Genomic DNA, 16,304 nt, shown 5'->3' with positions numbered 1-16,304 from the left:
AATACACGGCTTTTCATTACTCTATTCACTAATAATTTAATATCAAAAACTATGAAAAAAAAAGCAGTGCTTATTGCTCGAAATTTAGGAATCAATCAGTTTGAATTATGAAGTTCCAATGGATATATATATATACGTTTGTTCCTGTGGCAGCAGTATTCAATAGGTCCTTCTGATTACTAATGCATAGCTACAAATCTAGAATAAGTGGACAATAAACAATCAAATTGGAAGTAATAAAGTAGTCGTGCATTTGCGTGAGAAAATGGCCAAAGCTCAGAACCTTTTGCATGAACCTTAATTTATGTCCAATGATTAATTAAAGGAGAAGGTCAGAATGCACTCACCTTGAACAGGGGTTCATATTTTTCTTTAGGATGCATGCATAAATATATTGCAACCAGTGTTGCACGATAGCTAAAATATTTAACTAAGATAAATTAATTTATAAGATGGTCAATCATTAATTGGACATGTAAATCTAACCTACAAATTAGTGAAGGTGGCAGCTCATCCTACGAAGTGAAATCAGAAGAATAGTTGATAATTAAGGACCTAAGCTCAAATTCCCAACCACCCCTCCCTTTTTTTTTCTTTTTTTTGGGTAATTTAGACTTTCTCAAGCTCAAACTTCAATTATCCAAGAAGCAAAACCATGTCAATAAAACTTTGCTCCAAAAAAGTTAATAAGAAAATAAAGATGAAATTTTGATAAGAAGAATAACGTATCACGTGTGCTGAGATCGCAAGTGCATGTTAGTCATTCAATGCTCTTATGATATATTATCATTAAATCCCATGCACATAGGATCTGATGCTGGATTAGTTAAGGAAAAGGTGAAGTCACATGGTCACTACTTAATGTCAGCATTACAAGTGGTTGGTTTAAAAAAATTATCAAATAAAAAAGAAAACATTATGTTTGTCAAGAGAAGAAAAAAGTACTGCAACAATCCTACCTATGTCTCCAAACTAAAACTTTTCTCTTGATTTTATCAATGTTTGGACCGAAAGTGTAAGAAAAAGGCAATTGTATATTGTTCATTTCAGTTAGCATTTTCAAAGCATTAATTGAATGTTTTCATACTTGGGATTTCGAGCCAATCTAAACTGATGTGTAGAGGAAGTCATTAGTTTCACATGGTTGCTTGATTAGTTTGACATTATAAGCCAAGAGTTCTTGGCAACAAGAAAGTTCAGAAAATCTGAAGGATGCAAAATAACTTTGGATTTTGAGCCAATCTAAACTGATGCGTAGAGGAAGTCATTAGTTTCACATGGTTGCTTGATTAGTTTAACATTATAAGCCAAGAGTTCTTGGCAACAAGAAAGTACAGAAAATCTAAAGGATGCAAAATAAGTGACATATGTATGTATGTATGTATGTATATATATATACACATACCCATGAATAATATCTTGAATTTGTAACTTATTGGCGAACATTTTGATCATCCGAGACTACGTGGTGAATCATTATTCCATGAAGAAATTCTGGAATAGTTGAAGAGTCATTCAATAATTAAGACCGGAGGAGACCAAATTTCAATATTTAGTGGCTTTAAGGCCTTCACTAATTGTTGGGATATATCGACTGATCCTTATACACCGATTTATCCTCGGAACGGTCCGACCGACGTTCGATTCTATCCATCGGACGGACAGACGACTCCGATAATGACTGCCGATAATATCCGATCAAAAGTATGCCGGCCAAACAGGCCAATACTGTTTCCAACCGATCGAGCGGCCGAACCCGTATCACCGACTCACTGTCGGGGGTGGCAGCCGATATCCGACTTCCACAAGGCACCAGATCAGCCGACGGTGTTTTCGAGTCATCATCCGACGTCCCGGCAACCAAATACCGATATATAGTCGGCCAGTTCGTCCAAACGTCGTACAACTGTGATGGGCTGTTGTCCTGCCAAGGACATGCTGTACGACCGCCGTGGGACGTTGTCCTGCGAAGGACATGGGTTAATTTTGATGACCTGATAACCCACGACGATTTGATAGCCTCCGACGATTTGACAACTCCCCAGTTGTCTACACCATTAATGGCGGGACCATACCGCATTCTACCATAAAACAGGGTAAGGTAACAGTTTTGGTAAGCTCTTCCTAGCTCTTTCTCTCGCTGAGCCCCTGATTTTTTACACTGTTGCCTAGTCTCCTCTCTGATTTAAACATTGAAGGGTCTCCATCGGAGGCATCACCGGTCAGTGAGGACTATTTCTTGCAGGTGCGCATTCCAGACGATCAGGCGACGAAAAGATTGACCGCAACACTAATGAAAAACTTAAAGTGAAATTAAAGGACTGTTCTAGCATCTTTTCTCTCCCTTTTGGCATCTGTTTCTCTCGGCATTCATCTCATTAAGCTTTTGAAACAAACTAGTACAGCTTTCATCAAACTTTACCAAAAATTCATGTCTTTAAGAATTAATACAATATTAATATGATATTTATAAAGAACTTTTCTGGATATCTACAATTTATTGAAGCGAATGTTATTATAACACAAATCTGCAGTAACTCAGAAAGTCACTAAAAAAAGTCTCTCAGCTATCTTACACCAATCATTTTGCACCTTTTTCGAGTGACATTTTTGAATTACTGAAGTATTTTTCAATAAATTTAGGAGAAGTGTCTCACTTATCCATTATTTTTATGTATACTGGATTATGAGGTTAGTCGACCATCGGAGTCAACTCCATGCCAGAACGTACAGCCATGCATGACCACTAATGAATACTTCAGCATCACTCAAATTCAATTTACGATGACAAAAGCCAAATACCAACCTAATCATAAATAATTTTATGGCACCCCACTGTATTAATTCAATACAATATGTAAGACTAGACGACTCCAGCCCTTGTCTTGCTTTCCACTCAAACATATGCATGAAGCATTCATCTTAACCCTATAAATACACCTCCAAACCTCCCAAACTTCTCCATCAGCACATCTTACAATTTTCACTCTGTACTATCCTCTTATTCTAATGGCACAGTCCATGAGTTTTCTTATCACACTGCTCTTCATCTCCTCCACAACGGCTATGGCAGCCTTCAACATTGTAAACCTTGGTGCCAAACCCGACGGCCAGACCGACTCAGCCAGGCCATTCCTCAGAGCATGGGCTGCTGCATGCCAAGCTAATAAACCAGTGACGATCTATGTGCCGCAGGGCAGGTTCTTCCTCAGTCCAGTAGAATTCCTTGGGCCGTGCAAAAACAAAGGGATCAAGTTCTTAATTCATGGGACCATCGTTGCACCTGCTGGTTACAGTTCAAGCATGAACTGGTGGATTAGGTTTAAGAATGTCGATGGTCTGTCGATCTATCAAGGGACGCTCGATGGGCGAGGGCAGTCTCTCTGGGCCTGCAAGATGGCCGGCCGCAGCTGCCCATTTGGTGCCACAGTAAGTGAAGTACTTTTAAACTTTTAAAGCGAGTCTAATTCATGCCACAAGTTTCCTATGATTTACTAGATTATGTAGATAAGAGAAATTATAGTGATCTGAGAGGCAAAGTTTGAGTCTCTAAGCTTTGAATTCAGTCAAGTTGCCTAGAGTCAACTTCCAAGAGTCAATAATAAAAAGAAACTTCACTGCAAACTATGGCACATATTTAAATTATTAAGAGTCTTAAACTACATATTAGTACAAAGCTGGCTTTTAATTCAATCAAGTTGTCCAGAGTCAACCTCAAAGAGTAAATAAAAAAGAAATTTCACTGTAATTATAGATCATATTACAATTATTAAGGGTTTTTAACTACATATTGCTACAAAGTGATGAAGACCTGCGAATTTTAGATGTGGCTTAATGGAACTCAGTTCTGACTATTGGTTTTGCTTTCAGTCTTTATCATTCAGCCAATCAAAGAATGTGCTCATCAGTGGCCTAACTTCGATTAATAGCAAATTCTACCACTTATCAATCTTCGGCAGCAGCAATGTGAAAATCCAAGGCGTGAAGATCACTGCCCCAGATGCCAGCCCCAACACTGATGGCATCCACTTGCAGATGTCCAGCGGCATCACCATCAAAGGGAGCACCATAGGGACCGGCGACGACTGCATCGCCATGAAAGCTGGGATGACCGATGTCTGGATCGAGAAAGTCCGATGTGGCCCAGGACATGGCATCAGGTGATGATCACCACATAGTCCGATCCAATTGCGATCGAGTGGCAGCAATTTTGATCTAATTTGCTAATGAATTGTGCCTCTACAATGCAGCATTGGAAGCTTAGGAGATGCGGCCAATGAGGCTGGCGTGCAGAACATAACAGTGAGGTCAGTGGTGTTCACTGGGACTCAGAATGGAGTAAGGATCAAGACATGGGGAAAACCCAACAAGGGGTCTGTGAACGGTGTAACCTTCGCAAATGCCATCATGCAGAACGTCCAGAATCCGATCATCATCGACCAGAACTACTGCCCCAGCAACCGGAACTGCCCAGGCCAGGTAATGAACAAAGAACCAGTACTAATTTTCGACATCGGCTAGTGTAAGTATGTGACACTAGTTGTTCGAACTAAAGAATTTGGGCATGTTTGCAGAGCTCAGGGGTCAAGATCAGTAGGGTGTCATACACCAACATCCGGGGATCGTCGGCGACACCAGTAGCAGTGAAATTTGACTGCAGTCCGAGCAATCCATGCAGTGGGATTGGTTTGAAGGACATAAAACTCAGGTATCAGAACAAGAGGGCGCAGGCCTTCTGTAAGAATGTGAGGGGGACTGCTACCGGTTTTATCGATCCACCGAGCTGCTTCTGATGCATGGATCCATTGCTGGACTTGCTCTAGTGATTAATGGCAGATGTTATGGACTGCTTCCGGTTGGCTGGCTTGTTAGAGAGTAAGTTTGCCAGATTCCGTGAGAATATGGGTCAAAACTTCTTTACTTGTTATGGTAAGAAGTCCACAATGTATTGGTGGTCCATGGCTTGTAACTTGTGAGCTCAGTTACTGGGAATTATGTGGTATTATGCACTAGCTGATAAGATTCCTTATATTTTTATGATGAAGATCGAATGCCATTTATATTTTGACTAACAAATATGCGAGATAACCTGCATATAATGTTCGAACTTTAAATGATTGGTCAATTTAAATGCGGCTGTAAGATAAGAATTTGAAAGATATGTATTTTTCTACTGCTAATGCTAACATAAGATTATATACTTTGATTTAAATGTTACAATTCTCAAAATAAAAATATACAAAAAAAAAGTTGCATTCCCTGACCATAGCATTGCTTTTGGAATAAAGGAGTGATAATGTGACTCCATCATTTCCATAACTAATCTAGCAGCAGATCCCATGCATGTTCATGGGAGTTGATGATGGCATGTCAAAAGAGTATTTAATAATTAACATTTATTTGTGATTAAGATATGACATGTAGTAAAACTGACTAATTTGAGAAGGAACGCAATGGTGTTTGGATGATCCAATCAAAACGGTGCTTTAAACTCGTACTCTACCTAACATATAAAATAACATTATGTGGGGGTGAATCTTACTCCTCCAGTTACTTCAGGAAAAAAAAAAAATTGTTTGCAACTCTTTTAGGGGAAGGTTACGCTAATCTTAATGCGATGAATAGAAAGTATTTGGATCACAGCAATTGTTTTCTACAAGTCAAGTTGATAGAAATGAAGCATGACCTTGAGTAGCACCTGTTCTTTTGTTAGCATGTTTTGTAAGAAGTCCGCATCCAGCGAACGAGAATAGGGTGAAGAGCCTTGTTCCTGGACCTGTCCTAGTAAGGTGCTTTTTTATTAATTTGGGGGTGTTTGGTTGGGGTAGAATAGGAGTGGCAACTATTTGATTCGAAGAATTTTCATTTTAATCCATTCTGATTCCTATTATGATTTCGATTTCCTTTCCGAACCAAACATCCACTTGCTATTGCTGTTGATTGGAGGCCTATCTTCCAAGAGGTCGTATGGTTCATGACTAGAGTCGGAATCCGAATAAATTGAAATGAGAATCAGAATGACTATATTTTTTGAAGTATTTAGTTCGTAATCGAAATCAGAATCAGAATGGAAATAGAGAATTGAATTGTTGAGGAAGAGTCGAGATTGGATTTTAGGAAGATTGAGCCATTTTTATTTTACTCCAGAATCGAAATCAGAATGGGACTCCCCCCAACTAAATGGTTAGAATGAAAGTCATCTATTCCTATTCTTATTTCTATTTCAACCCCCAACTCCTCCCAACCAAACACCTCCTAAATGACATATATGTGATTTACACATGATCTCAAAAGAGGATTACATTCAACTAAATAAGTTTTAGGAGGCTAATTGCTATTCTAATTTGATATGGGCATCTACTTAGAACCTCACTCAAAAAGATTAATTAAAAAATATTATTTAAAAATTCTTAACCTAGATAAGTACTCAAGATCTATCTAGTATATAACCATTATGAGATTAAACATATACTTGCATGGGCTTCTCACATGCTTTTTCAATTTAGGCCCTAACGTCCTCTCTAGGTTAAGAGTCCAAATTCATTCAAATCTAATCGTAAGTATCATGCACAAATCCAATTACAAACATGATAATTAGCTCATGGTCAACCTAAATGGGCCCATTTACAATATCCATTAGTTCACATGGACGTGGACTAGATCTATTCTAATACCATTTATAATAATCAACTCATCTAAAAAAACTAGCCAAGAAGTGCTAAGTGGATTCTTGAACCCTATATAAGTATCAATCTATCCAATGTATAGCTGGCGTGGAACTAAAGTGTTAAACACATGTCCACATAGGTCTTTGCAACTAGTCTCCCATCAAAATTTATTTGTCAAATACTATCCAAAATAACAATTCTTAAAGAATTTATTTACATTCTAGCTATGGTATTATGTATTGAATTGCCTTGCAAACTCTACACGCTATCACCAAATTAGCTGAATCCAACCATGCACTCCATAATTACCTATTTTGAATCAGGATTGGGGGGTGTACCTTTTCTATAAAAGAAGGATTCTAAGTGCTTGGGGATTTGTGCAGGGCATGATCCCACAGTCCACATCATGAAAGAAGATCAATCATTCTTTTGCGCAAAAGATACAATCCGGACCTTTTGATTGTTCTGTAATTCAAATCTACCCATGTCATTATAAAATGAAGGTATATATTACCTGGACTAAAAACATCTTTGGACCATGCACTGCCCCTTGTTCCATTCCAAAACTACTACAAGCAAATCATTTTTAAGTTAGAAAGCTTGGATGCATGAAATAGCCATAATGGGTTGCTTTGAGATCATCCAATAATCACTTCAAGATCTGTGTGTGTGGATGAATGACGGACTTTGGAGTGTTTAGAGATCTATGCAGTGAGTGATCCAACGGTGGATTCGTGCACAGGAACATGAATCCTTCTTTCATTCCAAAGATACAACCATGATCATCCATAATGCTAAAGTTGTTACTTTTGTGCTCAAAACCGCATTGACCATCTCTTAGGTCTCATAGCCTAGGGGAATAAAGGCTACAGATTTCCCCACTTGAAGCCTCCTCAAACTCGATACTTAATTGAACTTTAGCATGGTTGATCCATTTCTTCAATATGTTTTACATAAGATACTGGATAGCAAATTGGAGAATCTATCTACTCTCTGATGATAAACTACTGACCAGAGGAACTACTTGGTCATATAAAAATAAGAACCTCATGATTCGTGTTTTTAACTCGTATTACATCATCAACAATAAAAGGCATTCACTGTTTTTAAGGACATTTGATAAAGTTTTCAAGCTGATGCTTAAGAAACTAATGTAGTGAAGGCATTAACAAATATAATGTAAATTACCAAACTCCGATGAGCTTACACTATCCTATTAGTCAGCATATTTAGTAGCATTGAGCAATTTCATGATAATTAAGTATCATTTTTGATGATCAAACAACAAAAGCTATGCACCATTTTAAAGAGGATTATTGCTGTATTTTTGGCAAAGTAGCCACACATAAGAACATCCATGATGGGACAAGCTGAACATGGAATCACAGCTGCATCCATAAATGGGCAAAGCTGTGATGGCACAAGACTTAAAAAGCTTGTTTCTAATCTCTACATATCTCCAACTTCTCAAACCACAGTGAAGTCAGAATTCAAACCCATATCTTAGGATCTTTTGAAGAATTACCAAAAGATTTTACTAGCTTGATTAGCCCAAAATTTTCTCTGGACGAATAACTTTGCACCTTGTATTTAAATCAAAAAATAAACTGTGCAATTAGATCTTAGTTTAGCTTCTTGACGGTTAATTTTTTTGTTATGCCTTCAGCAAATCATTTAACATGGCAGCAAAAAGCCTGAAAGACCTGCTGAGTGGGACAAAGGAGCTGGTTCATCCACCTAAACCATCTCTAAACCGGTCCGGTCTTTCCACTGATGTAGGTATCCACCGGCCTCTGGCTCCCGCTGTCTTTCCCCAAAACAAAAGTGTAAACCGGATTCTCCGTGCCGATCATCCGTCCATCAAGGGTGACTCAGCTACTATGGTTTCTTGGCTTCAGATATGCATGCGAAGGGATATTAGTCACTCCTGCCGTATGACATGACGATTTTGTTGTCAAATTGTGTAGATATCATTAGATATATTTTTAGAGAGACGAATGCAGTTGACTGGGTTGCTACTTTTATCATGGAGTACTTGCCTTTGGATTGACTTACATGAGATCCCTATCCCCCTTAAAGATATTTTGTTTTCTAATTTTCTTGAATATATTCATATTAGAAGGAGTTGAATAATCCTCTTACCCCCAAAAAAAAAAAAAAATCCTTAAGAATATTTTGTTTTCTAATTTTATTGAATATATTCACACTAAAAGGAGTTGAATAATCCGTGTTACCCAAAAAAAAAAAAAAAAATGATGAAGAAGAAGAAGAGGGAACAAAGGATTAAACCCAAAACCCCGGCAAAGACCACGAAGAAGAAAAGGAAAACAACCAAAATACTAGTCGTATTTGGTGTGTGTGTGAAAGGATGGAAGCATTTGAGGTACTGCGGGAACTGATTTTATTAGTTGTTTTCATCGGTCGGAAATCCCGAGGCAGAGGTCTGCATCACATTAAGGGAATGGTTTGGAAGTTTCTCATCAAACTGCTTTTTGTTTCCTTGTTTATGGAGTTTAGTAATCTGAGGGGAATAATGGTTCTTTTTATGTGCTACAACATTCAAAAGGTAGGCCATTTTATCTCCCATGGGTGGATGATTTTTTTTAAAAAAATATTATTAATGCTAATTATTTTGATTAGACTTTGGGATTTGGAAGGTCTTGAAGACTTGGTCAATGACGGGTTTAATGGATAGGGTTTGAGGAATATTGTATTTCATGAAGATCTTGGAATGTGGTTCTGGGCATTGTCTGCTGGCTTTTAATTTCCTTTGAGGGAAGGAAGAAGGGAAGTTTCTTGAAGAATCGTGCATTGGTGGCTGCATTATTTTGGGATTTGGGACTCTAAGGGAGAGGGAAAGAAACTTCCTTTTGTGATTGGATCATTGGGAAGAGTGGAAAGCGTTCTTTAAGGTATAGAAACAGTGATCTTGTGCTCTGTTTGGGGTATGCTGTGGGAAGTTGGAGAGTTTCATCAAAAGCTTCAGTAATATATACAAAATTATTATATAAAATTAGTACACAAGCAGGTTTTAAGCCTATTTGCTAGGATATCATCAAAAGTCTCTTTCCTGCTGTTCCACTTATTTTAGCCACAACTTAGCCTCTATTTTTTTTTTTTTTTAAAGCTTCTTTTTGAGGATAATGATGAGTGTGCCACGAAATGTTTCATGGAAATGATGATTAAATGGCTGCGTTCTGAATGCATCCTTCATAAAAGTGTGGGTTTGTGCTGTAAAATTGGCTCTACTAGTCCTCTCAACACAAAGTTACATTTTTAAGGCAACGGTTCTTTGGGTGAAATAAGGTAATAGACAAAGGAAGGGAGACGGGGTTAAGATTCTTTTCTGTAATCTATTTTCAATGGGGGGAATGGAGAAACAGCAGAGTTTTCATGTGGGTGCCTTGGAAGAACTTCGGAGTTTCCGGTTAGGGGCTATGGAGAAACAGAAAAGTTTTAGATTAGGTGTAATGGAGAAACAAAAGAGTGTTAGGAGGGGATCAATGGAGAAGCAACAGAGCTTTCATGAGAAGAAAAGGAAAGATGGTTTTAGGAAGCGAGGGGACACTCCTCTCCATCTGGCTGCCAGGGCTGGCAATATGGTGCATGCTATGAAGATTCTTTTGGATTGTAGTGATAGCCATTTGAAGGATTTGATTTCGAAGCAGAACCAGGATGGAGAGACGGCACTCTACATTGCTGCAGAGATGGGGCACATTGGGGTCGTTCGAGAGATACTGAGTGTTTCAGATGTTCAGTCTGCCTCACTCAAGGCCACCAACAACTTCGATGCATTTCATATTGCTGCTAGGAAGGGACATCTGGGTAAGCCTTATAATCTCAACTTTTTCAACTTTTTCTTCACTGAATTATTAGTTTCACTGCCAGTTCAAAATAGTAGAACGTTAATCAAATGCATAGTATTCCCCTTTTGTCATGGTAATTAAAGACCCAGAATTATCTGAATTTTCCTATATTAGGATTTGGGAAGCTAAACCATGTATTGCCACCTGTTCTTCTATTGGTATAAGATATTTTGCTTCTATCTTCCACTGTTGGTACTATACTTTGTGAATTTGTGCCCATTTTATCTTACTTTTAGGGAAAATATTGAATTTAACAAATAGAGTAGTTGCTTAGAATGGAATGATCAATGAGTTCATTAACTAAAAGCTTCTGCTATTGCTGTAAAGGTTGCCTTTTGCTGTTTTATGGTGGTGGGCTGGAATTTAATGACAGGCTTCCAAGAAAATAGAATCGTAATCCTAAAATAAAGTCATGGATTCTGCCATTCTTGTACGCTAAGTAGAGTCATCAGGAACATGTATATCCACCTTTTCTTGAAATTAGCTCTTTGATTCTGCTTCTAGTTTTATGCATTCATCTGCCACTTCAACTCAGTTATTAAGTTGCTGTCTGTAACATCAGAAAAGTGGATTTACAATAGCCTTTTCACCTTTGTTTTTTCCCTGAATCATTTTTACAGTGTGTAATTATGGTCATAATATAGAATCACTTAAGGATTTGAACTCCTCTCTAAGTATGCAAACAGTTTGTCAAACTCAGGAGAAATACTAATCCTTCATACCATCTAATCATCTAGAATGAATCATTTATTCCCAGTCATCCTAGACTGAAAACTTTTTGATGTGGATGACTATATTTGGTTTATCATACTTTATTAGATTAGACCCTTTTCCTACTTCCAATTTTTTGGAGTTTTGGTAGTTCATATCATATCCCAGTCTATAAAGTTTGATTAATACTATATTATTTTTATCTTGAGTTCTGCAGAAGTGCTGAAAGTGTTCCTGCATTCTTTTCCTGCACTGGCCATGACAACAGACTCATCGAATTCTACAGCCTTGTACACAGCTGCCACTCAAGGCCATACCAATGTCGTCGATCTTCTGTTGGAAACAGATGCCAGCCTTGCCAAGATCGCCCGGAGCAATGGCAAAACTGCTTTGCATTCGGCAGCAAGGATGGGACATGTAGAAGTAGTGAAATCCCTTCTAAGAGAGGACCCAAGCTTGGGTTTGAGGACCGACAAGAAGGGGCAGACAGCAATTCACATGGCAGTTAAAGGGCATGGTGTTGAGATAGTGCTGGAACTACTGAGAACCTATCCTTCAGTTGCCAGTTTGGAAGATAATAAAGGGAATACACCATTGCATATTGCGACTAGGAAGGGTCGTCATGAGGTATGTGATTATGTTTGCAATATGTAAACTTCAGAGTAGGATAATGGCATGCATGATTGATATATGACTGCTCTTTGATGGTAATCATTGCTGAACTTCAACTGTTCCCACTTTTACAGAACTTCATTCCTCTAAACCAACATGCTTTGGGTTTGAAGCTGCAGTTCTTATATATATGACCACTGAATTTAATTTAAGGGGCTTGAAGATATGTTTTTAGCCAATCATGGTTGAACTTAGATCTGTACACTTGAGGTTTTAGAGAGTAAGGAGAAAACCCTCTTCTTGATGTGTGAATGAAAAATCATGATTGAATACATGGTAAGGAATGTTTTAATATATGCTGTTAATTCGGCATACTTATTTTCAGGGTATTGATACTCAACTTTATTATATGGTGCTGTAGTACATTTTAACTGCATCTTTTGTGAGAAGTGCTTTATTAATTTGGATTGAAACTCCTAATTTAGGACAGGTTCATTAAGAACGTTGTTTTTTGGTCTATTTGTATGAAATGTACTTTGTGAACTGTTGTCCATGGAAACAACTGAGTGTGGTGCACAAAATTATATGTTTGCAGATGTATGTTCTAAAGGTCATGTGCAAGTTTTAAGAGAATTCTTTTAAAGAAAATTTGATTTGTTTGAGGCCTCTTGGTTCTTATTTTTAATTATAGGCTTACTTATCAATCAATACTTTATCTCATATTCGGACAAAATTATATTTGTGGCCTCATATCATCTAAGTTAATTGAGTTTGACATTTTATCTGATTAATAGATATGATTGTCACTAACATTAGATGTGTATATGCTAACTATCTTTCCTTGTGATGATGTAATCCTCAATGGTAATTACAAATGCAGCATAAAATATTTAATTAAGGCATCTTGGAGGCTTTGCTTATTCAGCTGTCTTATTAATTTATCCTTTTATCAATACCTTTTGCTTTGGGAGTAACTTTGAATGGCATTATTTGGTTTTGCTCTAAATGTTGTCTATTCTATTTTCTTTTCAGTTGCTTTGAGCTTCTTCTTTTTTTCCTAATGACCTGATAGAACTCATGCATCTTTTAAACAGGAAAATTATGTTATATTTTGGTCCATCCTTGGATCTAGGTTGTAATTTGTAAATATGGCATGTTGTCTTTATATTGTTGATACTAGGAATGTATCAACATGGAGAGACACAAAGATATCAAAAGTACGTATAGATATGCCAGAAGAAATTCTTTATTTAGAGAACTTAACTTATTTCAGTTTTGAAAGATTTACAATGGGAAGTTGACTAGCTTCAGAGCTTTATCGTGTACACCTATGTCTTGAAAATTTAATGTACATTTAAATTTGACGGACATATTTTAAGCCATGAGCTTGTCAAATATGTCAGCCTTTTTAATTTCACAGACATCATTAATAGGTATATGACACAGCAAGTTAACAACTCCAAAATAACATCAGATAACGTTATTACGGGGAACCCAAATCCCCAAAGACAAAATCTGATTTGATATAGTCTTGCTTGTAGTATATGTTGGCTACTTTAATATGTTTCACTCTATGCTGTTATGCATCATTGCACACTGGATAAAAGCAATAGAAAAATTAAACTGGTACCAGCTAATACAATTACAAGGACTGCCAAAAATTGATATATGGCCATACTATGTGATTGATTATATCATAATGGTGAAAAATATATGTCACACGATATGGTAAGATGTTTAAAACAACTCCCTTTATAAAAACTCATCTCCCACAAGCATGTCTTGTCAGCTGGCTTCACCTGAGCTGCAATTTGATTGGGGGAGATACATCTCAGCTATTATTTTTATGTTGCATCAACACTTATGCAGCCACTGTGCTTCTGCTTCCTAGATAACCTAAGAACACACATAAAATAGAGGCTTCTCATTGGCTTTTTCTGCTTCCTTAGCGCCACAGGATCTTCCCCTATGAGCAAAGTCTAAATTTTGCTCAAATCCTTTCACAATGACAAGGTTTCTCATATAAAAGAAGTGGGAAACAGACCTGCCTGCAGATTGGCTCACTAAGAAGGGGAAGTGGACTATTACGAAATTTGGCATCCTGACTTCATCATGCAAATGTTGTAATTTGTCTATATGCTTATGTAATTATTGCTCCCATGAGCATGTCATATCTGGCGTCGATGGGTTGCCCATCCAGAAGGTGGAAAAATGGAGGAGAACTTCCAGTACGAAGATGGCAAATACATCTCCAGATACTAGGACATACAAAATTACAAATAACTTCTATCATAATTCCTTATCAGTGTCTTATATTATTTTTACAGTGCAGTACTGCCCTTCCTTTTCTTTTCTTTTCCTTTTTTTTTTTTTTTGGCTTTATCTACTTACTTTTTTTTAACTAACGCAGATAATGCAGGCTTTGTTATCAGTTGATGGAATCAAAGTGAATGCAGTTAACAGAGCTGGGGAGACAGCTCTTAGTATTGCAGAAAAATCTTGTGATGGAAAAATCATGGCGTTCCTAAAAGAAGTTGGTGCAGTGGCTGCAAAGAAGCATCCAAACCCCCCTAATGCTGCGAAGCAACTTAAACAAACAGTTAGTGATATTAAACATGAAGTCCAATTTCAACTCCTACAAACCCGTCGAACTGAAATAAGGGTTCAGAACATCAAGAAGAAACTGCAGAAGTTACACAGAGGGGGCCTCAATATTGCCATCAATTCAAACACGGTGGTGGCCGTGCTCATTGCTGCGGTGGCCTTTGCAGCCATATTCACTGTGCCGGGCCAGTACGTGGAGACCCCAACGGATGGCTCAACTCTTGGCCAAGTCTACATAGCAGAGAATGCAGCATTTATCGTCTTCTTGGTATTTGACTCCTTGGCCCTCTTCATTGCTCTGGCTGTCGTGGTGGTGCAAACCTCCCTGATTGTTATTGAGGAGAAGGCAAAGAGGCTCATGGTATTTGTGATCAACAAGCTGATGTGGCTTGCTTGCCTCTTCATCTCTGCTTCCTTTATGTCCCTCTGTTATGTTGTGGTTGGCCGCCAGGGGTATTGGCTCGCTTGGGTTACCACAGTAATTGGTGCTTTGATCATGCTGACCACCTTGGGGTCCATGTGCTATTTTATGATCATTCACCGAATTGAACGAAAAAATTTGACGAATATAAGGAGGGCCTCTGGGAGCAGGACCCTCTCATGGTCTATGTCGGCGGCATCAGAATCAGAGATGCTGAAGAATGAGTACAAGATGTATGCACTTTAGACTGTGCATGCTATACATTTTAATTCATCAACTGTAAATCTTGGAAATAACCCAGAGCATCTTCTACATCCCTGTATATATTCACTCAAAAAATACATCCTTGTGTATGTATATTTTTTATGCTACCATGAAACATATTACACTTTTTTAATGAGAAATTCTTCATGAAAAGTTTCAGATTATACACTACATTTTACTGATGGTAGGTTAAACACTACACTGTCTGAACAAAAAGGCTATTATTGCTGAGATACTCTCTAAATTTATGCTGTAACTTCTATGTATACAAGCGTCTTGAAGATACCCTAAAATGGTGCCAATTTTCTGTTGTCTTTTTGCATGATGTATGTGTGTTGACAATCTCTATTTGAAAGTAGGAATGACAGCATGTTAAAGCTTTGATTTGTGTCTAACAATCTCATTTAAGAGAAATAAAAATAGCTGAGAATTGCCATACCCGTCAGTACCATATTATATCGATATTGAACCGATATGTAGTCTCGTATCTGTAGTGATACTTGATTTGTCCCTCTGTCTGTTGAGTGAATATTCATTGCAACAGTGATACCATATCATCATTGTAACAAACCAATCAAAAATCAAGAATCAGTGAAATACAAAAGCTAGTGTTAGGTATTATCCATGGAAAGTGAAATCCATGGAAATCGATAAAATATACGACAACCAATGAAATACAAGGGCTTTCATTGGTTTGTTATAAATTTGATGTGGTATCACCATTGCAACGAAATTTTTTTTACTTGATTTGTCCCTCTGTCTATTGAGTGAATATTCATTGCAACGGTGATACCATATCATCATTGTAACAAACTAATCAAAAATCGAGAATCAGTGAAATACAAAGGCTAGTGTCAGGTATTATCCATGGGAATCGGTGAAATATACGATAATCGATGAAAAATAAGGATTTTCATTGGTTTATTATAAATTTGACATGGTATCACCGTTGCAACGAAATTTTTTTCCTACCTGGTTCATAACATATCACATATTAATACTATAATAAATGGTATCGATGTGGAATTTGATACTGAGACAACGAATATTGAAAATAGCACTTTAAGATTTTTTTTGTTTAAATTATTTATCGTCATACACCTTCTTCCCTCATTCTTCATATTTGATGAGCTATAATGGCTGATAGCATTGAATGAA

General features: G+C 37.4%; 2 protein-coding genes across 2 annotated transcripts; both read left to right on the top strand.

Moving 5' to 3' along the window:
• The first annotated feature begins 2,980 nt into the window (after positions 1 to 2,980).
• On the top strand, positions 2,981 to 5,071 carry LOC140851665 (polygalacturonase-like). Its single transcript, XM_073243641.1, has 4 exons — positions 2,981 to 3,429; positions 3,871 to 4,160; positions 4,251 to 4,479; positions 4,575 to 5,071. The coding sequence occupies exons 1-4, from the start codon at positions 3,010 to 3,012 to the stop codon at positions 4,791 to 4,793; spliced, it is 1,158 nt and encodes a 385-aa protein (XP_073099742.1). The 5' UTR covers positions 2,981 to 3,009; the 3' UTR covers positions 4,794 to 5,071.
• A 4,427-nt stretch (positions 5,072 to 9,498) lies between these two features.
• Positions 9,499 to 15,256, top strand: LOC140851657 (ankyrin repeat-containing protein At5g02620-like). Its single transcript, XM_073243627.1, has 3 exons — positions 9,499 to 10,493; positions 11,463 to 11,872; positions 14,268 to 15,256. The coding sequence occupies exons 1-3, from the start codon at positions 10,031 to 10,033 to the stop codon at positions 15,126 to 15,128; spliced, it is 1,734 nt and encodes a 577-aa protein (XP_073099728.1). The 5' UTR covers positions 9,499 to 10,030; the 3' UTR covers positions 15,129 to 15,256.
• The last annotated feature ends 1,048 nt before the right edge of the window (positions 15,257 to 16,304 follow it).

This window comes from Elaeis guineensis, chromosome 9, assembly GCF_000442705.2.
Source record: "Elaeis guineensis isolate ETL-2024a chromosome 9, EG11, whole genome shotgun sequence".
NCBI classification, from domain to species: Eukaryota; Viridiplantae; Streptophyta; class Magnoliopsida; order Arecales; family Arecaceae; genus Elaeis; species Elaeis guineensis.
This window is presented reverse-complemented; position numbering and strand designations above follow the sequence as displayed.